General features: G+C 43.2%; 1 protein-coding gene across 1 annotated transcript; it reads right to left on the bottom strand.

Moving 5' to 3' along the window:
- Positions 1-1,125: 1,125 nt before the first annotated feature.
- Positions 1,126-19,874, bottom strand: LOC130704860 (cathepsin E-like). The gene is given in 6 exon segments (XM_057528965.1): positions 1,126-1,287; positions 3,010-3,245; positions 3,248-3,288; positions 4,422-4,544; positions 6,867-7,063; positions 19,806-19,874. Coding segments are annotated over 6 exon segments (828 nt in total).
- Between the last annotated feature and the right edge of the window lie 6,065 nt (positions 19,875-25,939).

Raw genomic sequence — 25,939 nt, forward strand, 5'->3', positions numbered from 1 at the left:
AAGTCAACTGTAAAAATGACCAAACATTTATGAGGCAATAGGAAACATCTGAACACTGACAGCACATTTAAGAATACTGGTTTCCCACACAAGGAACTGTATTCAATATTCTGTGATAAATCATAATGGAAAAGAATATATATATGTATAACTGAATCACTTTGTTGTACAGCAGAAATTAACACAACATTGTAAATCAACTATGCTTGAATAAAATTAATCAAAAAAAAAAAGAATACTGGTTTCCCTTGTTATCTGAAAGTAGAAGTTTCCTATGAAACTATGCTAATGGACACATCTTGTTAATGGACACACAAATTAAATCAAGATAAAGCTCAGATGCTCACAGATACGGTTCAAAGCTATGGAGGCTTGATGCCCAGATGCTGAGTGTAGTTCCCATGAAGGAGCTTGGTGGTGCGACTCTCACTGCTTGGGTATGCCCTGCCTCTATAAAAGCTTGCTGCAAAACAAACACTGACTGTTTTTTTCGATTTCTGCCTTTTTTTCATAAGTGCAAAAATCCTCTTTGGATTCCTTTAGTTTAGGGAAAACAGGTACTAATGTAGGTCTTTCATAAAAGCAAAATGGTATAAAGTGAACTTTTGGAAAGCAGGGGATACCTGTATTAGAAGGGTTTATGGATAAATATTTGATGTGATGATTTATGATGTGATGCTAAGAATTTTACTTCAAAATAATCCAGGTATGTGGGGCTGGAGAGAGGAGTAGCTGGTGATACAGATAAAACAGGCCCTGCCATGTGTGGATGGGTTGTGGAAACTGAGTGGGGCTGCACAGGGATTTATTGTACTATAATTTCTGCTTGTGCACATGTTTGGAAATTTCCATAATAAAATATTAGCAAAAAGCGATAAAAAGTATGGGCATACAACTTAATTCTTGCATTATGATGTTGGTGGATTTGGTGTGTATGTGGGTGTATGAAGTATGTGTGTGAGTGTGTATGTGTGTGTTCTCATGATCTGTTTCATTCTAATTTGGGTTGCAGCTCTGGAAAAACTGCATTCTGTTGAAAATAACTTTGACAGCTGTGGAGAATGTCCCAACCTAATAGGCCCAGGTGAATTTCCAGGGAGGCTGGCACGGACACAAGGCCCCTGCTTAGGGGACTGCTGGGGCCAGCCCCACATGGTTATTCCCATGGTCAAAGGCAGTAAAACTGTTTAATGATACATTGCTTAGGGTCTGGAAGGACCAAGCTGGAGGTTGGATGTCAGAACCTTGAAAGCCACTGATTAAGAACTTCATTCCATCCATGAGTTTCTGGAATTGGAAAGAAGAATATAAATGACGTATAGGGAAAGAAGGAAGTAGTGCTGTCTACAGGCTGTACTGTGCAGTAGTGGTAGCTATACCAAATGGCCTTGGACAGCCACTTCACAATTTTGGTTGGTTGGTTCTTTCTTCCGTTTCATATACCTATACATGTTTACTCAAAAAAGTGTTTGCACAATTTCATATACATAGGTCTTGGCTTCTAAGTTCTACAATTTTGATAATTGTTCATCTGTTATACACGTCCACTCCTTACCACCAACTTAACGATTGGGAAAACTGAAACCTTGTTGCATGGCTGGAACAGCAAAAGGTTTGGCATTAGAAGATCTTGGCTTAAATTCTGGTTTCTTTAGTTTCTAGCAAAGCTCACCTTAATTTTTTAAGGGAGAGTAATTGCTCTGTAAGTGGCTAGCCACTGCTACTCTCTTGCTAAGTTCTGGGAAGAATCATTTGAGTGGCTCCTTCAAGTTATAAGGCAAGTAGGTATCCATTGATCCGTGAGAGAAGTATAACCTCTCCCAACCTTATTTGGTTTGGTAAAGACTTGGGGTCTAACAGGCAGGAGTTGTCTTTCCAACGACCACTTGAAATTTGAGGTTGCTGATGAGGGTTTGGGAAAATGCACTGAGAGCTTCGAGTCTTCTTGAGAGGAAGGGGATAAAAATGCAAAGTTATGACAGCATCCTCGATGGATTAAGGTGGCTTTGATTGAAAACTGCTAGCATAAAAGGACAATAGCACCATAATGGGTACAGGGAAGGGTGTGCGGGTGAGCAGGGACTCACGTCGGGTGAAGGGGAGAGGGTGTGAGGTGTTGGAGTGGGGACAGGTGTATAGACTAATGAAATTAGCACAGTTGAAATGTGTAGCTTGTCCTCAGCATCGTGTTCACAGTGGCAGCTCTAGAATTCCTTTGTTGGAGGAGCTTAGGAGACTTGACATGAAGCTTGTGTTTTAAAGCAAAACATTTGTTTTCACTTGCATTGTCTGTTTATATTTGGTGGCTTTGGGAAGGGGTGAATGGAGATCAAGTTATGGGGGTAGGTAAAGCCCTCTGTCTACGCCTTAGTGCTTCCATCCTGGTGCAGTCACCCTGATGTTGCAGGTGACTCTTGGGCAAAGTTGGTGTGTTAAAGTGTGTCGCCAAAGAAACGCGATATTGAAAATTCAGGATCATAGATTTCCAAAACACCTGGAAGTTCCCTTTCTACCTCACTCTCCAAACTTACCAATCGCCTGCAACAAGACATTTTCTTGTTTGAGGACAATGTTAACTTGAATGTTAGAAGAGATATAACCTTATTTCGTATCCCCCTACCTCTAGCAGCTCATATCTTGAAACATTTAACTCTCTGAGTATCCTCATCTATAAAATGGGCTAATAATATCCCAGTCTGACTTGGTGGTTGAAGAGATTAAGCTTTGTCAGTTGAAAAGTCCTACCTGACAATGTCAGAAAACCTCATGAAATGGCTTGTCCAAGGTTTGCTGCTGCTTCATGGCAGAACAGGAAGTTAGAACCAGCCCAGCGGTGTTTCCGCCATCGGCAGTACCACCCCTCCCAGAGCGAATGCTTTCAGAGCTGGATAAGATGGGAGGGAGGCAAGGGGTAAAGGCACCCTGAGTACAGGCGACTGTTTGGAAAGGAGAAGTGGCAGGCATGTGAGGATGGCCCTGTGACTTGCAGAATAAGGAAACAGTTCTCACCAGCAGGGTGTAGGCAGTTGGTTGGAGGGTGTGGGGGACCCCATTGATGGTGAAGGTGACATCCAGCAGGACACCGATGTTGACACACTCCACAGTGTACGAAAACACAGCACAGAGGATCCATTCAGAGGCCTCCCAATTCCCCATCCATGGGCTCTGCCCCAGGGATCTGTGCAGCTGCTTGCTCCTGCTTGAGGGGCCTGTGATGAGGGAGGCCCCTGGGTCCACAATGGCCTGCAGCCTTCGGAGAAGAACATCATGGTCCCTCCCACCTGGATTCTGAGGACAAAGGAAGCATCGTCAGCTACTCCTACCTGCCCCTTCCCCTTTCTCCCCCTAAGCTTCCCTGGCACCCCAGCAGCTCTCACTCTCTGCTGGGTTCTCTAATCTGCTGATGCACGTTAGTAATTTCCATTTTGGTCTCTCTCACCACATGAGTGTTTCTCAATTTTTTTTTTTTTTTTTGACTGAGATGCATAGCAGGAAATACATTTACTTCTTGACCCAGTACACACACACACATGCACACACACACGCAGGAAATAAAAATTTCATGAAACTGTACTTAACCTTAATATGTGAAGTGCACTCTGATTTTTTCTATTTTAGCCCATTTCATTAAAAAATGTAGGTCACGATCCCCTAAAATGATGTCATGACCCATAAATGGGTAAATCCTTGCAGTTTGAAAAACCCTCAGTAGACAGTAAACATTGGAGCCTTTATGGCTTTTGTATCTCTGTGCCTAGCACATGCCTGTCCCCTTGCAGGAACTTATCTTCAGCTGAATTGAAACTTGAATTACATTTCTTTGAATTCCTGCACTGTCTAGTACAGTGCTAGGTATGTGGCACTTTCCCTGATTGCTCCATGCCTCTGTGTGTGTGTAGACTCAATCAATGCCACCCACTCCATGAAACCCTTGAGGAGTTCTTCAGATAGAAGTGGTCTTGCCCTTTCTGCTGGGCCACTTTGGTGGTCCATCTCATGGAGTACTGACCACCTTCTACTCTACATGGCAGTAGTTTGTGTATAGGTGTCATCTTCTGCAATGATTTGTGAAGGCAAAATCTGAGTCCAATTCGCTTTTGCACCCCTGTGTCACTCAGCCCTTGCCTTACATGTTAATTCATGTTGAATGAGTAGTTGGCCGAGTGTTAGTATTTACTGTCTGTTGAATTGGAGATACACCACATGTACAAGAAAGGAAGCTGAGAGTTGGTACCGTGTGTCTGCTGCCCCGTCCTGCCCTCTGCTCAGCACCTCCATATTCTAGCCTCATGCAGCCAGCTCCCAGCACCCTCTCTCAGTGACCAGCAGTTTCATTCAGGTCAATTTAGTTAATCCAATTTCACTTGAGCCTGTTAGGAGTTCTTCCCTCATTCTGTAAATACTCTGTGGAGGATACTTACGTGTCCACTGCAATCTGCCAGTAGCCTTGTTTGGTGACTGGGACTCAATCTATGTTCCCAGAGAGATGGGAGTGGTCATAGCCTCTGAAAATCAGCTCGCTACCTGCACCACCTCCTGTGTCACTACATGGAAAGTAAGGCAGATTTTCAAGGAAGGGCCACTGGAAAACCTTAGGGGCGAGTCTCAGCCAGGCCCCTGCTTCTTGGTCTGGTCACTCACACCAAGTACCTAGATAGGCAGAAATATCTGCCTGTGCTTTGAGACCAGGGCCTCTGACTGCTGCAAGTTGATTAGTCTGAGCCTCTTGGGCAAACAATAGGAACAACTCTGCTCAATGATTTGTGACTATCCTCCTGCTTCTTGGGTAGAAGGGGTAGGGAGGTGAGAAATGGGGAGCACAGACCCGGTCAAGCAGAGCTCATGCAGCACCAAGGCCAGGACCATCGGGGGCGTGCAGTCACCATGAGACTTGAGGCGTCCCCAAAGACGCCTTTGCCCCGAGTACCTTCTCCACCATTGTGGTGGTGCCTGGAAGTTCCACAGTATTCCCTCTTTCATATTAGGCAAAGACACTAATTGAACACGAAGTGACTTACTGGAGCTTGAACATTTATTAATATTGTGTTGATTTCTCAGAATATGTTCTGCCACCTAGCAGGATCCTGCAGAAATAGGACCTAAAACTGATTTGTTTTCAGGAGGAAAAGGATCAGAGAAAGACAAAAATTGGGGCCTTGTATGCAGGGCAGTAAAGGGGAAGGGAAGTAGATATCTGTAGGAATCCAAGGAAAACAGTTTTCAAGGCACGAGGTGGGAGGAACTGATGTTTGTTGATGGCCTTTATGCAAGGCGCTGTGCTAGGAATTTTCCCTGCCTCATCTTATTAATTCTCACGTCAACCTAGTGTCCATTTGAGAAAAATGAGACTCAGGGAGATGAAGCAATGCAAGAGGGGAGATTTCCTTTTTTTTAAATTAATTAATTTATTTTTGACTGCGTTGGGTCTTTGTTGCTGCACGCAGGCTTTCTTTAGTTGCGGCGAGCAGGGGCTACTCTTTGTTGTGGTGCACGGGCTTTTCATTGCGGTAGCTTCTCTTTGTTGCGGAACATGGGCTCTAGGCACGCGGGCTTCAGTAGTTGCGGCACGTGGGCTCAGTAGTTGTGGCTCCCGTGCTCTAGAGCGCAGACTCAGTAGTGGTGGCGCACGGGCTTAGTTGCTCTGCGGCATGTGGGATCTTCCTGGACCAGGGCTCGAACCCATGTCCCCTGCATTGGCAGGCAGATTCTTAACCACTGAGCCCCCAGGGAAGTCCCAAGAGGGGGGGATTTAAATCCAGGTCAGTCTGACTGCAAAGTCTTTGCTGTTTTCCACCACAATTCACATCTTTCCAGGCCGAAAGGGAGTAGGAAGCTCTGAAAGGAAGAAGCGAGGTGTCCAGACACCTGCCCTCTCGCTCACAGTTCTGTCCAGGCCTGGTCTCCACTGCAATCAGGCTGGAGAGGAAGCCATTTGATGGAGGAGATTCAAGGCTCTCCATGTGAGAGAGGAGAGCGAGAGAAATGGGCTTCTGCTGAAACAGGGTAAGCTCAGGCCAAGTTTCCTTGGGAAGGAGTCAGAGAGGTAAGAAATCTCCTCCCTGACCCTCCCAGGACCCCAGGTAAACGTGCCCGAGGGCTGGTGAGTCTCATGACCTTTTCCAACCACAACATGCAATTTAAAAAATTGTATAAATTGGCAAAGAACACATAAAATTGACCCTCTTAGCCATTTTTAAGAGTACAGTTCAGTAGTGTTAAGTATATTCACATGGTTATGCAACCAATCCCCAGAACCTTTTCATCCTATAAAATTGAAACTCTATAGCCATTCAATAACTTCCTGCTTGTTCCTTCCCCAGCCCCTGGCAGCCACCATTCTACTTTCTGTCTCTATGAATTCCACTACTGTTAGAATTTTCTTCCTCTTTCAGGCTGAATAATTTTCTGTTGTATGTATATACTACATTTTGTTATTCCATCCATTAATGTGTAATTATCTTATTGTCAGCTAACATTTGAATTTTTTTTCCTGCCTCCTCCCACTAGAATTAAGCTTTTTGAGGGCAGGGACTGTCTCTCTTGTTCCGTTGTGTTCCCAGTGCCTAGTAACATGGTGAGCACATAATAGGGGCTTGATAAATATTTATTCACTGCATAAATGAATGTCCAATCCCAGAGATTCTTTAATTACTCCAGTGTGGTACAGTTTACAAAGTCCTTTTTTCAACGACTTTGAGGCAAACCGCATTTTCTCAATATTCAGAGAGGGTAAGTGTTTTGCCCCAAATCACACAGCTAATACAAGACCAAGCAAGAGCTCCAACCCAGGTGTAGTGACTGGTAAGTCTAGACATGTTGTCTCCCTATAGTCATAACCTTAACCTGGTGGGTCTGACGGGCCTTACCTGCTCGTGTACACAGAAAACACGGGTAGATCCACCAGCTTCCGGGCCATTGTGTCGAACACCAGGGTCACCCTTTCAGCAGCCAAGCAGGGGTATCCCAGGCCCAGAATGCCATCAGACTCTGCATTCATAAAGGACTGGTCAGTCTCTGTGACACTCTCTTCAAATTGCTGACCGACCTCAGTCAGTCCTTCTACCTAATTGTGGAGCCTGAAGGAAAATCACACAGATCTTTGGCAAACAGGCTCAGATTCTTGAAGTCTTCCTCTGTCCTAAAGCTAATTCTTCCCCTACTCAATTTTCCTTGGTTAAATGGATACAACAATTTTTGCCATGTTCCCATCCACTTAATTTTTTCTATATAAACATTTTTTATGGAAGTGTAATACAGAAATCACAAGTGTACAGTGTTTTCACAGACTGTACACATCCATGTAATCAAGCTCGTAAATCAAGAAACAAGACATTACAACCCCATCGCCAGAAACCCCTTCAACTACCCTGCCAGTCATTGAGACTTTCCTCAAGAGTAACCAATCTCAAAAAAAAAAAAAAAAAAAAAAAAACCAGCAAGGTAACCCATCTCTTGGCTTCTAACAGCTTATACTGTCTTTGCCTATTTTTGAATTTTATATGAATGGAATCATATGGTATGAATTCTTTTTTATCTGGCTTTTGTCACTCAACATGATGTTATTGCATGCTGTTGTAGAATTTTCATTGTCTTTAGTATTCCATGTTATGAATATATCATCATTATTTATCCATTCTACCACTGATGGATATTTGGGGTGTCTCCTGTATTTGACTATTGCTAGCAGTGTTGCTTGTACTTGTCTTTTGGTGAACATGTGTACATATTACTGTTGGATATATGCGTAGGAGTAAAACTGCTAGATAATAGGGCTTGCAAGTGTTTTGCTTGAGTAAATACTGACAGTTTTCCAAAGTGATTGTATCAATTAACATTTCCAATACCAATGTTTTGAAAGGTCCAGTTGTTCCATATCCTCACCAATACGGGCTATTGCCTATCTTTTCCACTTTAGTCTTCTAGTGAATATGCAGTGGGCCCCATTGAGGTTGTAATTTGTATTTCCAGATGACTAATAAAATTGGACATTTGGATATCCTCTTTTGTGAAGTGGGTTATCTAAAATTTTCTTATCGATTAGTAGGAGTTCTTTATTTATTCTGGAATAAAGTCCTTTGTTGGATATATGTACTACAAATATCTTCTCCCAGATTGTGGCTGATGTTTTTACTCTCTTAATGGTGCTTTTTGATGAGCAGAAGATATGAATTTCAATGCAGTCAAATTGATCAGTTTTCCCCCTTATAATTAGTAGTTTTTGGGTTTTTTTTAAATTAATTAATTCATTTATTTATGGCTGAGTTGGGTCTTCGTTTCTGTGTGAGGGCTTTCTCTAGTTGTGGCAAGCGGGGGCCACTCTTCATCGTGGTGCGCAGGCCTCTCACTATCGCGGCCCCTCTTGTTGCGGAGCACAGGCTCCAGACGCGCAGGCTCAGTAGTTGTGGCTCACGGGCCCAGTTGCTCCGCGGCTTGTGGGATCTTCCCAGACCAGGGCTCGAACCCATGTCCCCTGCATTGGCAGGCAGATTCTCAACCACTGTGCCATCAGGGAAGCCCATAATTAGTAGTTTTTAAAAACTTGTTACAAAAATTTTTGCCTACCTTAAGGTCATGAAGACATCTTCCTATTTTTTTTCTAAGAGCCTTATTGTTTTGCTTTTCACATTTATATATATCTACAATCTATTGGAAGTTTGATAATGTGTGAGTTAAGATCCATTTTTCCTTTATTAGAAGTCAGATTTATTGAGATATGATTTACACACAATAATTCACCCTTTTAAGTGTACAGTTCAGTGATTTTTGATACACAAATAGTTTCTGTTTGCTAATATTTTGTTTACAACTTTTGTGTCTACATTCATGAGAAAGAGACTGGTCTGTAATTTTCATTTCTTGTAATGTCCTTTTCAAGTTTGTTATTAAATTTATGCTGGCCTCATAAAATGAGTTAAGAAATGTCTCTTCTTTATCAATTATCTGGAAGAGTTTGTCTAAGATTGGTGCTATTTCTTCTTTAAATGTTTGAGGGAATTTACCAATGAGGCTACCTGGACCTGGAGTTTTCTTTGTGGAAAGGTTTTTAAGAATAGAGTCAAAGTTTAAATAGATACTGGAGTATCCATTCAATGTTAAATAGATATTGGAGTATTCATTCAGTGTTAAATAGATATTGGAGTATTCATTCAATGTTTAAATAGATATTGGAGTATTATATTTTTTAATTTTTTTCTTGTGTCAGTTTTGACATGCTCTATTTCTCAAGGCATTTGCCAATTTTAAAAAATTGTCAAATTTATCAAAATAAAATTATTCTTGATATCCTCTTTTTATCATTTTAATGTATGTAGCGTCTTTAGTAACGTGTTACTTTTTACTTCTAATATTGTTAAGTGTATTTTTTTTCTTTTTCTTGAACAGTTTTGCTAGAGGTTTACCAGTTTGATCAATCTTTGTAAAGAGTTCATTCCTGGCTTTGTTGATTTTCTCTATTGTGTGACTTTTCTATTGTATGAATGTTCCACTCTTCTAGTTATTATTTCCTTCCTTCTACTTTCTTTGGGTTTGATTTGCTCTTCTTTGTGGTTCTCTTGTTTTTTTATTTGTTTGTTACTTGAAATAGTTGCTGAGACCGTTGATTTTCAGCTTTTCTAATACTCACATTTCAGGCTGTAATTGTTTCTTGAAGGACTGCATTAGGTGCATCCACAAATATTGACATGTCATATCTTCATTATCTGTAATAGTTAAGGTTTTATAAGAGAAACAGAGTCATTAGGAGCTATATCTAGAAAGGATTATATTCTAGATATTTGACACTATGCAATTGGAGGTCCTGGCTAACAGAGTACATTAGGATGTTGCTTCTGCCCTGGCGCTGCAGTCTCAAGTCTACAGTTTGGACAGTCAGCAAGGGAAGACAGATGTCAAGTGGGAGAAGAAGGGTGAATTGAACCCTTAAGGTTGAAGGGGAACGGGAACCTGCACTGTTCTCTCACTGCCTCTAAGCCTTAGTGATGGGGGAGCCTGCAGCACAAGCTGACACTGTCTGTCACAGAGGCCACCACTGCTGTCACACATGCCAACGCTTCCTAGCTCTGGAGTAGGAGGTAGGGGACCTGGATTAGGTCAGCTCTGCCATGACCAGCCAGCCATCTGGCAAGTCTCCTAACTGCCGCTGAGAGCTCTGCTTTCCGTCTCTGAAGCCCAAGAGGCAGATGGACTTGGAGCTTGTAGATAACTTGGGCCCTGCCTTGGGCTCCAAAAATGTTAAAAAGGACATCAGAAGGACTTGGGGACCAGCCCAGACCCTTGACCCTTGCCCCCAAGTGAACAAATCCTCTTTGGCATTTACCCACTTTGCAAGAGTCCTTCCTTTTGACCTTTCACTGGGGAGAAAGTGTGAGCCAGAAGTGGCTGGAAGTGGTGAGAATTCTGGTTAACGCTGAGCCCTGCCGTGGTTTGCCCCTAATTGCCCATGTGTGCCATCGGGACTGAAGATGGTCACTATAGAAACCTTACCCTGAGAGACTTCCTTCAGACCCTCCAGGCAAGCCCACTGCTATAGCAGGTGAGGGCGCCGAGGCACAGAGAGGTTAAGTGACTGGCCCAAGAGCATGCACTTCACTCAGTGGCCAGGATTAGGACACAGGCCTCCTGCCTTCCAGGCCAGTGATCTTTCCGCTACAGAATTACCATCATCATCAACATGATCCCTCCCTCCCCTCCCATCTTCCAGGCCAGTTAGCCCCCATATCCCCTTGCCTCTGTTTGTTGTGAGCGGAGGGTGTGGCTGGCTGACACGTGAGAAAAACTTTGTTGGTCTGTGCAGCCGTGGCCACCCGGCCACTGACTAGATCAGAGACATCCTGGATGGTCTGCGAGGAGCTCCAGGCTCTGGCTGGATTTGGAAAGTTTGGCACAGATTAGAGGCAGGAATGTGGGAACGTTTGTCAGAACTAATGGGTCTGTTATCTCTGGAAACACCCGGAACTGCACCTGCCCCGGTTGCAGGTTTCTGATCCTCCCACGCTGGAACCAAATATTGTTGTGGACGATTTGAACACTTTCCCTAGGGAACAAAAGCCCTTGGGCATGTGGGTGATGGTGCGTGTGTATGTACGTGTGTGTGTGTGTTCTTTACGAAAAGGGAGAGGGAAGAACATTTGGGGTGAAATGGTACCATGTGGGCAAAAACAGGTCATAGTACAGACAACGATCCAGTCTCTGCAGTCTGTCAGCACTGGGAGAGGGTCCTGGGGGGCAGAGAGAGAGAGAGACAGACAGACAGACAGACAGAGAGATAGAGAGCGTGCGAGCGCCTCAGGCCTCAGGGATGTGGATTGGAGGCTGGTTTGGAGGCAGAGGTTTTGTCTGTTACCAGAACATTTGAAAGCTGTTGAGGGTGACACTATCCAGTCAACTTTTCTGGAGCTTCAGCTTCCAGAATGTAAATTAATATTAAGAGGATGGTTGCTCAGCGCTCTGTGGAAATTGGCTCTAGCAGGGTGTGATAGTCCTGGAGACTGTGCGTCATTATGAGACGTAAGCAGCACTTCCCCTCATGCTCAGCTGGCCCCTGACCACAGCGGGGCCAGCAACCCAGGATGCTCTTGGCCCTGGCTCTGCCGAACTCAGCAGCTCAGCACGGACATGACCAACCGGAAAGCGTCCCAACCTCATTCTGCTCGAAGGTCATGACTGGCGGGAAATATACTATGCGATGTGTGGTACAGCAGGAAGAGGGCCTGGCTGGGGTGCCTGGACCCAGACTTGGCTCTGCCATTCACTCACCATATGACTTTGGATAGATCACTTTTCTCTAAATCCAGTTTCCTTGTCTGTAAAATGAAGAGGGTGGATTGGGTGATACTACGAGGAACATTTTGGGGGCATAGGCTATGTGCCAGGCTCTGCCCTAAGGATCTTACAAGCATTAGCTCATTCAGTACTCACACCAGTCCCATCAGGTAAGTATTATTTTTAAGCCCATTTTACAGATGAGGTAACTGAATCACAGAGGGTTTAAGTAACTTGCATAATGTGCCATAACAAGGATTCAAACCCAGGTTTTCCTGACTTTCAAGTTGATGGTCTGTACTAGATAATGTCTAGCGTTTGACATTCAAGAGTTTCTTCCTGGAAGAGAAAAACAGAGAGAGGATGGGAAGGAGGAGGAAAGGGGAAGAGAGGGAGAGAGACTAATTTCCTACATGGTGGAAATTTTGAGGCCTTTTAATTGTAAGAGAGAGGGGTGTGTGCAGGATGGAGTATGGTGGTAAGGAGCTGTGTGATGAGAAATCTTGTCATTGCTTACTTTTTGCAAGTATTTTCTGTTTCATCTTCAAGGGACCTCTCAGCAGGATCATTATTGTATTGTAGACAGGTGCAAAAATTCTCCCATGCACCCCTCTGCTTGTTACCCTCCCCCACCTGGACACTGAATTATGAAAACCAAAAGTTTAAGGTGGTCGAACCATTTGTTTACTGCTATAAAGAGCATCTGGCACTGAACGTGTATTCTCTCCCATGGCTTGATCTTCTTTGGTTTGGCAAAGCTTCTTGCTTTCATGCAGCTGGAAATAAGAAGGATCCAATGTCCCCAGCAACTTGCCATGTCAAGAATTCAATTAGTTTGAGTCATTTCCAAAACCGCTGTCAACTCCATTCTGGGAAAGTGCCTTTCAGACCAGAAATTGTTGGGTGTGTAGTCAGCAAAAGGCACAGGCGCGGGGGAAGTTTCCCACTGCAATATTGCATGTGCATGTGCCTGTGCATGCGTGTGCACGGGTCCCTGTACCTGTAAGCAGGGAGAGCAGATCATGTCTCAGATTTGCCAGAGAACAGGACACACGCCAGCACCGCCAGCTTCTGTGCTTGTTACTGAGACCAGACTTCAAAAGCAGACAAAGCAGGGTTTGGATTTCAATGCTGCTACTTAGATGATTGTGTGACATTGGGGTAGTTTTGGAGTTTCAGACCCCTCTACTGTAGAAAAGGAAGAATGATTTCGTTGTTGGATGATGTGAGGATTCCAGGAGACCATCCTTGCGGTGAGTGCTTTCTGTGTGTCATCCAGCCCAGGGCTGGTACGCTGGCTAAACCATATGAACCGGGACAGGCGCCCAACATTAACTGAGTGCCACACACTGCTCTAAGTGCTTTAACTATCTTCAGTCATGTAATCCTCTCAACAACCCCATAAGGTAAATAGTCCCAGAGAGAGAAAGGAGTTTGTCCCAGACCACACAGCTGGTAATGATGGAACCAGGCTTGAACCCAGGAAGTCTCACTATAGAGTCTGCGATCTTACACAACACTGCTGTCTGGAGCATATGTGTATATTACTGTACGTATTAACAGACTGAAATTCATTGTGGAGATCATCCACCCTTATGTGTATTGTAACTGTTCAAGAATGTTATCAAGGTTTCCACATGTCCTTAGTTTTTACTGTGTGATGAGGGGCTCAACCATTTAAAGTCTAGAAAACGAAAATTCTCCCTGACCCTTAGTTTCCTTATCTGCAAAATGGGAAAATGGGGATGTTAGGAAGATTAAATAAAAGCATTTGTGAAAATGCATGACACACAGTAAATGATCAATAAATACCTGCTAAAATTTTTATTATAAGGGAAGAGAGATTATGCTTAGGCAAACGTGACATAAATCTGATGCGTTCCTTTGTTATCTCCCTGGGTTTTCATTTTCAGATTTCTAGTGACAGGGGCCTCACCTCGGCAGTACTCCTTTCTTGACTACTTTTATTTCCTCTACCAGGACTGGACTCTCTGAACCAGTTCCCATCCTGGAATTTCCCCAAGCACCCTCAGGGTAGGGTTTAGGCTGTAGCTAAATAGAATAAAGGCAGAATTTTAATCTCAGGGTCTTATTCAAAGTGAATTTGTCTCCACTCCTAAAAACTCTTATCTTGTTCCTGGTCCATTAGATGTTTTGGAAACCCACAAGAGGAAAACACATATTAGAGTTGCAATTAAGATGACGTCTATTCCATGGTCTTCATTTATACCAGGTAAACTGTATTTGAACTACATGCAGGCAGCTTTGTTTTAATCTGCTTGGCTACCTATGTAGCTCCTTTAAAAATCTTATTGTTCAGATATCTAAGAGCCAAACTCGTTCCATTCCATTTAAAATGTTTTCATTTAGTCCTCCTCCTTTCCCCAGTTCCCTTCCTCTTAGTCAATGAACTTTAAAACAAAAAACAAAACTGAGAACAGCACATGCATCTAGGAATTAAGAGTTTTGCCAGTGTTTCTTTGTGCTGTAAGCAAGAGAGCTTATTAGGTGTTATTTTCTTAATTTATGCCTGAAATTGAAAAGTATTTCTGGCTTTCTCCATGGCCTGCTGTAACAAGTAGGAGTTTTATATATACTTTCAGCATTGGGCACTGAATTAGGACAGTCCTCAAATTATTGCTTGGCCCTTCAAACAACCTAGCTAAAAGATGTTGATATTTTATTTAGTACTGCAAACTTCAAGTGATTCAAATATCTTGCTTTCTGAACCAAGATATATTTACAGTTCATTTTGGGGTTTTTATGCCCAAGGAGGATTCTGCATTCCAGCATTAAATCCGCTTAATTTTAAAACTTTTATGAAAAGCAACAGCTGGAATATACTCCCAGTCTTAAAAATAAATGCCTGATTTAAAGCAAATAGGTTATGCTGAAGTATATAAAGTTTTATACTCTCTCAAAAATGGTATTATCCTTATTTGCTAGATTTTGAAAAGATTTTAAGAGGGCTGTAACAGTTGCTGCTAGTATTTTGTTAGGGTTCTACCAGTATCTAGTTTTTACGTCATCCTAATGTATAGTTTCAAGTCTTACTAGACAATCTGAATTCCACTACATTTCTGTTTGGCTCCAACATTCCATTTAGCTTGGCCAGTCTAATTTAACATGTGTTTGTTGGAGGTCATTAATGTTACTTGTACAATGCTGTCATTCTATGACATCCATATGAATTTTGATGTATATCACATCGCATTCAATCCGCTGTAATTATGCTTAGAAATACTATAGTAAATAGATGCAGTGTGAATTTTTTCCATTAAGAGTAAGTCAGTGGCTTCCCTGGTGGCGCAGTGGTTAAGAATCTGCCTGCCAATGCAGGGGACACGGGTTCGAACCCTGGTCCGGGAAGATCCCACATGCCGCGGAGCAACTAAGCCCGTGCGCCACAACTACTGAGCCTGCGCTCTAGAGCCTGTGAGCCACAACTGCTAAGCCCGCGTGCCACAACTACTGAAGCCCGTGAGCCTAGAGCCCATGCTCTGCAACAAGAGAAGCCACTGCAATGAGAAGCCCGCACACTGCAATGAAGAGTAGCCCCCGCTCACCACAACTAGAGGAAGCCCGTGCACAGCAACGAAGACCCAATGCAGCCAAAAATAAATAAATAAAATAAATTAAAAAAAAAAAAGAGTAAGTCAGTGGCTTAAATGTGATTATGGTCCTGCAAGGTGATACTTGCTAAAGTATCTAAACATTTTTTGTTGTAACTGAATCATTTTTTTAAAATTTATAAAGCTGGAAATGATCAAATGCTGTTTTTTTCATTATCAACAGTGGTGTGTCATTTTATGTATGTTCTTAATGCCTATGGACCGCTCCCAAAGTAGTTATTCAAAAAGAAAAAAAAAGATGTTGTCTATTCCAGGACGCCGAGATACTTGTCTGATCTTCCTTTCAGGTTGAACAAGTTTCTTTTATCTGAGAGCCTCTAACTGGAGCCCCATCACTAAAGTCTTGGCAAACACCATTCATTTATCCACAAAAAATCAGGACACCTAGTCTCATTGATCATATTTCAGAGACAAGAAACCCAAGGTCCTAAGAGAGCTCTTCCCCAAAAGGGCAAGATGCAAGCTTAGGGAATGGAGGGCCTTCCATACCAAACTCTCACATAGATGCGTCCACTGTGCTGTCCCCAGCCAGAGATGAGAGTGGCTTGAAACGGATGGAGATGGAGCACTAGGAAAGAAGTGGAGATAGAACTCATAGGATGTGACACTGAATTGGATGGGGATGAAGGAAAGGAAGGATCTAGGATGACTCCTGGAATTTGTCCCACAGACACACTTATTCCTGTGCAAAATGCTGCTAGTTCAAGGTTGTGTTTTTTTTTTTTTCCATTGAGCGTTGTTTGTGATAGGAAAGCTTGGGAAAAAGCATCAAAAAGGGACTGTCTGAATAATTATGGTATATCTATTCAATGGAATGCTGTGGAACCAGAATAAAACAATGAAAAACTCCAAAGAAAAATCTCTAGTATATATCGCTGTGTTAAAAAATGTCTTAACAGTATGTACAGTATACTACCATTGGTATATAATAAAAGGGGAAAAATACATCTAGTCCCATTTGCTTATATATGCATAAAATATCTCTGGAAGAATATACCAAGAAGTTGGTAGCACTGGGTACTTTTTGGGAGGGGAACTAGGTGGGTGGGGGCAGGGTGAGAAGGAGTCTTGTCATTGTACATCATTTTGTATTTCTTGAATTTTGAATCATGTGACTATGTTACTTTCTTAGTTTTCTATTGCTGCTATAACAAATTACCACAAATGCAGTGGCTTAAAACAGCCCAAATTTATTATCATATAATTTTGCACATCAGAGGTTTGACCTGGGTTTCACTGGGTTAAAATCAAGGTGTCAGAAAGGTTGTGTTCCTTTCTGGAGGCTATAGAGGAAAATCTGTTGCCTTGCCTTTTCTAGCTTCTAGAGGCTGCCCATATTCCTTGGTTCATGGCCAGCAATGTTGCATGTCTCTAATGTCCTTCCATAGTCATATCCCTCTGACCACAGCCAGAGGTCCTTTTTATTCTTTCCAGTTTTACTGAGATATAATCGACATACAGCACCATATAAGTTTAAGGTGTACAGCACAATGATTTGACTTACGTACATCATGAAATGATTACCACAGTAAGTTTAGTGAACATCCATCATATCATATAGATACAAAATTAAAGAAATAGAAAAATATGTTTTCCTTGTGATGAGAACTCTTAGGATTTACTTACTCCTTAACAACTTCCATATGTAACATACAGCAGTGTTCTTAAATTCCTCATGTTGTACATTACACCCTAGTACTTATTTATCTTAGAACTGGAAGTTTGTACCTTTTTACTGCCCTCATCCAATTCCCCCTCCCCCCACCCACTGTCTCTGGTAACCACAAATCTGATCTCTTTTTCTATCAGCTTGTTTGCTTGTTTTTGTGGTATAATTGACCTACAGCACTATGTTAGTTCCTTTTACACAACATAGTGATTTGATATTTCTATACATTTCAAAATGATTACCACAATAAGTGTAGTTACCATTTGTCACCATACAAAGATATTACATTATTATTGACTGTATTCCCCACACTGTACATTTCATACCTGTGACTCATTTACCCTGCAACTGGAAATTTGTATCTCTTAATCTCCCTCACATATTTCTCCCCTCCCCTTCCCCCTTCCCCTCTGGCAACCACCTGTTTGTTCTTTGTATCTATGACTCTGTTTCTATTTTTATTTATTTATTTATTTATTTATTTATTTATTTATTTATTTATTTATTTATTTGGCTGTGTTGGGTCTTTGTTTCTGTGCGAGGGCTTTCTCCAGTTGCGGCGAGCAGGGGCCACTCTTCATCGCGGTGCGCGGGCCTCTCACTGTCACGGCCTCTCCCGTTGAGGAGCACAGGCTCCAGATGTGCAGGCTCAGTAGTTGTGGCTCACGGGCCCAGTTGCTCCGTGACATGTGGGATCCTCCCAGACCAGGGCTCGAACCTGCATCCCCTGCACTGGCAGGCAGACTCCCAACCACTGCACCACCAGGGAAGCCCCCTCTGTTTCTATTTTATGTTTGTCCATTTGTTTTGTTTTTTAGATTCCACATATAAGTGAAATCATACAGTATTTGTCTTTGTCTGACTTATTTCACTTAGCATAGTACACTCTAAGTCCATCCATGTTGTTGCAAATGATTTCATTCTTGTTGAAATGTTGCAAAGATTTCATTCTTTTTTATGGCTGAGTATATTTCATTGTATGTATACGTACCACATCTTTTTTATACATTCATCTACTGATGGGCACTTAGGTTGCTTCCATATCTTGCTATTGTAAATAAAGCTGCAATGAACATAGGGGTGCATATATCTTTCTTAATTAGTGTTTTTGTTTTCTTTGGATAAATACTCAGGAGTGGAATCGATGGACTGTATGGTAGTTCTATTTTTAATTTTTTGTGGAATCCCCATACTGTTTTCCACATTGGCTGCCCCAATTTACATTCCTACCAACAGTGCACAAGTCTTCCCTTTTCTCCACATCCTCACCAACACTTGTTATTTGTTATCTTTTTGATGATAGCAGTTCTGACAGGTGTGAGGTGACATCTCATTGTGGTTTTGATTTGCATTTCCCTAATGATTAGTGATGCTAAGCCAGCCAGAGATCCTTTTAAGCACTCCTGTGATTAGATTCAACCCTCCCAGACAATCCAGGATAATCTCCCCATCACGAGGTTCTTAATTTAACCCCAAGTGCAAAGTCCCTTTAGCCATGTAAGGTAACATTCGCAGATTTCGGGAATTTGAATATGGACATCTTTAAGGGCCATTATTCTGCCTATCACAATTACCTATTCCAAATATTTAAAAATGCAAAAAAGAAACAACTCCTAAACTTTTCGTTTGAGCTGTTGGAGGGGATAGTGGTGTGTTTTACTGAGTACAGGGTCAGGAGAGCAGAAACAAGTTGGGGGAGCTGGAGAATCAATGTCTTTTTTGGGGCATATTAATTTCGAGTTGCTGGTAGACTTTCCAGGGGTGACAATGAGGTTGACAGTTGAATTTACGGGTTTGGTGCTCTCATAGGATTTGTTGGGGCTGGAGATATAAATTTGGGAGATGTATAGAAGGTGGTTAAAGCCATAAAACTGGCCGAGAACTCCCAGGAGTGTGTTTGGATGGAGAAGAGTAGAGCCACAGGTGGGTGAAGGAGGAAGAAGGAGCAGATAGGGCTAAGAAGCAGCGCAGGAATGATGCAGGAAAAAACCACCTTACCCCCTCCCGGAGGTCTCCTCCCCGCTCCCTGGTTTATCTCCATCACCCTCCTGGGTCCATTTTGTTTGCAGGGATGAGCACAATCTGTAATTCTCTTTTTTTTTTTTTTAATTAATTAATTTATTTATTTTTGGCTGTGTTGGGTCTTCGTTTCTGTGAGGGTTTTCTCTAGTTGTGGCAAGCGGGGGCCACTCTTCATTGTGGTGCGCGGGCCTCTCACTATCGTGGCCTCCCTTGTTGCGGAGCACAGGCTCCAGACACGCAGGCTCAGTAGTGGTGGCTCACGGGCCTAGTTGCTCCGCAGCATGTGGGATCCTCCCAGACCAGGGCTCGAACCTGTGTCGCCTGCATTAGCAGGCAGACTCTCAACCACTGCGCCACCAGGGAAGCCCCTGTAATTCTCTTTTATTGTCTCTTGATTGTCTGTCTCCCCCCACTGTCCTGCGAGCTCCAGGAGAGCAGGGCTCTGGCTGTCTGGATCACTGCTGTATCTCCAGCACCTACCCCAGTGCTTGGCTCAGAGTAGGCACTCAATAAATATTTGTTGATTGAATGAGTGGATAAAAACAAACAAACCTAATCCATACATTTACCCCCAATCCATAGACAAAGAAGATAGCTCTAAAGTTTCAAAGTTAACGAAAAAATAGTGCTGATCATCTATATCCTCCACCGACTATTCCCCCTAGGTAGGCTTGCATAGCGGTTGTCTACAAGGTATGATTTTAAAACAACCAGGAAGATACCTCTGTTCCACCTGGTGTCAGCTTGCTTGAAATTCCACCATTGTCCGCGTATTCCCTAGGGTAAGTCATTATCTTCTTAGCATAGCACCTAGCACCCAGCAAGCACTCAATACATTTTAGATATTCTTTTTATCTGGTCTTTTAGTGATGCAAATATCCCTGGGAAAGATGGCCCACTGAGTCATCATTAACTCCTTAGTATGAATTAGTTTCTCAGCAGGAATAGTTAAGGAAGGACCTCAGGGTGGGAGCAGGGGTGGAATTGCAGAAAGGGAGAAAGGTTTCCAAAAAAACACTAGGGAATCTAAAGCAAATCTCAATTTGTGGTTTTGCTGAGGCCCACACCGACACAGCATGAAGATTGCTCTGCAAGCAGCGCCAGCCTCTGGTGTTTCATTTCGGGGGGGGTGGGGTGGGGGGGGTGTCTCCCTCTGAGCCCAGCCAGGCAGTGGAGGAAATGAAGAGGCTCTCAAGGGAGGGGCAAGGGAAAGAGGCCAGGGTAGGGTGGTAGAGAGCAGGTGGTGAGAGCAGCTGCCTCTTCAGCATGGATGGCTTCTCCTGCTGCTGCTGCTTCTGGCCCAAGAGACAGGTAACCGGTTCAAGGAGGGCTGAGACTCTGCTTTCAGTTTCTTTCCTACTTGCCTGGAATCTGGGCTCAGCAAGGATGAAGTGGGTGCTATATAGCCTAAAGGGATTAGAGAGCAAGGCACCTCCCCTTTCCCTTAAACTGCTCCCTAGGGTGCTGTATGTTCTAAACCCCCAAATCAGATGCATAATATGACAGCTGTTTATGTGGACAATGGGAAAGAATATTGTCCATGTGGTTAAGGTATGTCTAAGGCTCTTAGGAAAAGGATTGAGCTGCAGGTTTAGTGCCTAATGATAAGTAGCTTGGGAACCTGCAGACAAATGTATATTTTTGGGTACAAATGTCCCCCATTTGTCCTACATCCTAAACTAGACAGTGAGACCCTTGAGAGCAGGAACCATGCTCTAGTCCTAGACCTCTTAACCCAGCACAGTGGCTGGCACATGGGGATTTGTCTACACCTGCGTGGTCCAATACGGTGAGCTCTTGAAAGGCGGCTAGTCTGAATTGAGATGTGCTGTAGGTGTAATGTGCATACTGATTTTGAAGACTTAGTAAAAGAAAAAACCCATAAAATATCTCATTCATAAATTTTATATGAATACAAGTTGAAATGATCATATCTTGGATATATTGGGTTCAAAAAATATATTATTAAGATGAATACCATCTGTGTCTTTTTACTTTCTTTAATGTGGCTACTAGAACTTTCGGAATTACACATGTGGCTTGCATTATATTTCTATTGGACATCTCTGGTCTATCCTGCCCTGGGCTCCCTTCTCCCACCTTTTCCTGTTCTCCTCAACTCTCTAATCAAACTAGAGATGCCCTTCGTCCTGGACATCTAAAGCCCTCAGACTCTGTTATTGGCCAGAGTAGGATCTCCTGTGTATTTTTTATTTGTTAAGTCACTGATTACACTTTAGCAATGCTTCGTTCATGCATGTAGTCTGTAACCACACGCTTTGTTCTAGGATAAAGGAATTCAGGTGGCAACAAGTAGGAGGGAAACCAACTTTTATTAAGTACCAGGGCTATCAACTTAACAAATATTAATCTCCTTTAATTTTATTTTCATGACAGCTCTGTGTGGTGGGCATATTTACTTTTTCAGATAAACGAACTGAGGCTCAGAGAGCTCTGGTAAGTTGCCCAAGATTACCCACATAGTAGGAGGTGCAGAGTCAGAACTTGAAACCTGGTGTGTTTGGCTCAAGGGCAAGTTCCCCCCCCCCCCCCACACCCCGACCAGTAGCACAGGCTTCATTTTTGCATCATTTGAAATGAGACTACAGGGGTTTCCCCATGCTTCTGAGGGTCCGGCCTGAACATGGAAGGGGCTCACTAACCCCTTGTGCAAGGAACGAGCCCAGGGCTGGGTCTCAGAACACCTGGGTGCACCCTAGTCCTGGCGTGGCCCCTAACTTACTAAGTGGCTTAGGACAGGTAGCTTTCGCCTCTGTAAAACAAAGAGGACCTTCACAGCTGTGATCCCAGTTCTGACAGCTGGGGAAACCGAATTATGCTGCCCTTGTCACTTAATCACTAATGGTTCACATCTGAAATTAGAGGACTTTTTTCTATATAAGATTTCTTTTCAAACACTCTGAGAGCCTCTTACTTCCTCATGTCCAAATTTGTGTTGAATATGCTGAAAACTAAATTCCAGACAAGGGAATCCACGATGTGTGGGTGGGCAGGAAGCCTCAAGCTCGCTTTCAAGGATCAGGGGGCTTTTGATGCCCACCCACACGGCAGGCACTTTCCAGAGGGGTTTCATGCTGGTGCGTGTCATGGGAATTTTGATCTGGTATCATTGCTCTAATGACTAGAAATCCTCATTATCTGTTTACCAGATCGGAGAGGAATGCCAATCTCTTCAAAACCTGCTTACTAATCCTCCCTGAAAAGCCGTTTTATGAGAGCGGCATCAAAGCTGGGACGCCCTGAGGAGCGCTCTCTTTAGGCCTCTGACAGCAGCCTCTCTCCTTGTCAGAGCTGAATGTAAAGAACAAGTGAAGTCCAGCCTGGGGGCTCCTCCAGCTGCAGCTCTGATGCACCCACAGGCAGTTAGGCTCCCTAAGGCCACCCCCGCCCCCCAACTCAGGCCTTAAACCTTTTTATTCAATGCCCTCTGATTGCTGCTAAGAAGGCCTAGGAAGGCTAATTTTCCAAACGAGTTGCCATTTCTTGTTCCCAGTCTCTGAAGGGTAAATTGAAGTGTCCTGCAGTAGTTAGTTCTCCTAAATGGATTTCAGGGTGAATAGTAATTTTTCTCTCTCCAACTTGGCAGAGCCCTAAATGAATTCACTGATAGTCTTTGAGACCTTGATGTTTGAAAAAAATGGGCCAGGGAATAAATCCTTCATCTAAACCCCTTTGAAACTTAGCTCTGGAGTTCCAAGGTGGGGTGGGGAAAAGGGACAGAAAGAATTGCTAGTAAGGATTTCAAAACCTACTTCTTTCTTTTTTAAAATTTATTTTAAAAAATTTTTATACAGTTTTTAAAGGTTGCTTTCCATTTACAGTTATTACAAAATACTGGCTCTAATCCCCGTGCTGTACAATATCCTTGAGCCCGTCTTACACCCAATAGTTTGTGCCTCCCACTCCCCTACCCTACCCTGCCCCTCCCCTGCTCTCTCTCCACTGGTAACCACTAGTTTGTTCTCTATATCTGTGAGTCTGCTTTTTTGTTATATTCACTAGTTTGTTGAAATTTTTAGATTCCACATACAAGTGATATCATACAGTATTTGTCTTTCTCTGTCTGACTTATTTCACTCAGCATAATGGTCTCCAAGTCCAGCCATGCTGCTGCAAATGGCAAAATTTTGTTCTTTTTTTATGGCCAAGTAGTATTTCATTGTATGTATATATGTGTGTGTGTGTGTGTGTGTGTGTGTGTGTGTGTGTGTGTGTGTCTGTGTATCACATCTTCTTTACCCATTCATCTGTGGATGGACACTTAGGTTGCTTCCCTCTCCTGGCAATTGTAAATAATGCTGCTGTGAACATTGGGGTGCATGTATCTTTTCGAAGTAGTAAAACCTATTTCTTTTTTAAATGTGATTATTAGCAACAAGTGACTATCTATTATTCAATGCATTCCATGATTGCTAACTAGTCAGGGACCCTTGCCTAACATTGTGTGGCTGTAAATAAAATGAGGGAAACGTTTTATATGAGCAAAAGCCCTATTAAGTTACTTCTGGAAAACAAACCACAAACTAGCTTTTTAAAAGATCTTTTCAGCATGTTGACAATGGAGATGGTCAAGGCGTTCTGTTACCTTCAAATTAAGTTTTTCTGTGAGAATCTGTAAGAAAAGACCACAGGTGGGTAACCTAAACTTGTAAGGCAGCAGCTTTGATGGGAAGAACAAGATAAAGATGTTTTTCAGTTTTGCTGAAGCTTGTTATTTGTACACTCCAAAAGACCACAACCTTCAGAGACAGGGAAAAAGCATCTGAAAAAACAAAGGCAAAAATGACAAAGCTTAATCTTAGCAAGGCTATAAGGGCAAATCATTACCCCAGGGAACAGTTTTGCACTTTCAGAAACTGCGGAGGGAAATTTATGTGTGCTTTTAACTGGATCAAGAGCCTTTCAAGGCAGGGAGCACAAAGTAGGCACTCAATAAATGCCGAATAAATAGGACACGGTGAGGGGTTGGCTCTTTGCTGACTTGCCATTCTCGGGCCCTCTCGCCTGCTCCTAAAGCTGCTGGAAGGGCTCTGCGTCCTCAAAGACAGAGAAGAAAGGAGTGGGGCGCACACATGCCCATTCAGTGGTCCACAGAATGATGGGACGACAGCCAAACACCTCTTCCTAAGGGCTCAGCGATGTCTCTATTTGGATGCATCTTGAAATCCTGACAGAGCAGGCTTGGCTGTAAGCTTGGCAGTACGCCCTTGGGTATGCCGGATGGGGGAAGACGATGAGGGAGGCAGTGAGAAGGGTGATGGAGAACAGACATTGGCCACGAGGGCGATGCTGTAGGTGCTCCAGGGCCTTCAGAGGGGCCTGGTAGGATGCTGACGCCCCGTCCCCAACAACACGTCGGGTGATGCAGCTAGTCCTTCCTCCAAGCTGCACAAATAAAAAAAGAGCCAGGAAAGCTGGCAGGAATGTCTGGAGGGTGATGGAGGGTGGAGGCCGGGAGGATCTGGGACTGGAACCTGAGTCCTCACTCTGGCAGCAGATTCTTCCCAAGCCACCGACGGTGCTCTCGCTGGCTCACTCCCTGTCTCCCTCTTTCACAGCGGCTCCGCCTTTTGCTTTACAACATATATTTATTTCACATCTCTGCATACGGCTTTGAATTTCAAAATGAGCTAAATATAAAGTGACTCCAGTGAGGCGTAGGCGCTGGGTGCACTAGATTAAGGTGACATTTACTGAAATGTGTTTTAAAATAGATCCCAGGAAAATGGAGATGGTCTAACCCTTGCTCATCACATATCAAAATAGATTCCTGGCAGAAAAAACAGGTTCACTGCAAACTGCTTCACTGACCTACATTAGAAGTAGCAGACGTTACTAGAAAGAGGTCAGAGTGGCAAGATAAATTAGAGCTCTGTTAGGTGCAAGGAGAGATGCTCCGTAAATAGAAGGGGAGAATTAGGGGTTGTGGAAAGAAGTTTTACTGTCAGAATTTTTTTTTTTTCTCCTCCAGCTGCTGGGTTCACAGGCAGCTTCAGTTATGCCCAGGCTGCCTTTTGGCAATTCCATTTGCTTCTGCACACTTTTAAAGAACTATCTTCACTTTCCAAAGCTTCTGTTATCGTGGTACTGGAGATCTTAGAGTTCTCAACCCACCCCCTCCCCCTCACTCTTCTAATTCCAATTCTCTCCTTTCATCGTTAACCTCGTGAGGGCCTGATGCACCGGGGAGTGGGAGCAGCTCTCTCCTCTTCTATCTTTTCTCTCCTCTCCTCCCCACTTTCAGTACAATGTACGCTCACTGAAGAAAAATTAGAAAACGCAGAAGAGTAAGAAAGGAGACTATGAAAGTCACGAGGAATCTCACCACCCAGAGAAAATGATCATTGCCAATGATGTGGACGTGGAAAGATGGCCATAATATATTGCTAGGTGGGGAAATAAAGAATACACAGTGCATGCATGCAGACACGCACACATACAGTGTATTCATTTTAATGGAGAATATTTGACATTCCATTGTGTTATCTGCCTTTTGTTGACTCGACAGTATGATGTTAGCATCTTTCCCTGTCAATAAATTTGTTTCCACAGATCACTTTAATGGTTAAATCTTATTCCACTTTATGGATATCCCACAAGTGACACCACAATCCACCATCCCTAGGTTGTTTCTTCATCCCGAGGATGTTTCTTCACTGCTGCTCTTGTAAATGACTTGGCAGTCACCTGTCTTAATGTCCGAATTTCTGCACACATCCTTGGCAATTTCCTCAGGATAAATTCCTCTAAGTGGAGTTGCTGGGTCAGAGAAGTATGGACATTTTCAGGGCTTTTTGATGCATACCACCAAATTGTTCTTCACAAAGATTGTAAC

The sequence above is a fragment of the Balaenoptera acutorostrata genome, chromosome 1 (genome assembly GCF_949987535.1).
Source record: "Balaenoptera acutorostrata chromosome 1, mBalAcu1.1, whole genome shotgun sequence".
Lineage (NCBI taxonomy): Eukaryota > Metazoa > Chordata > Mammalia > Artiodactyla > Balaenopteridae > Balaenoptera > Balaenoptera acutorostrata.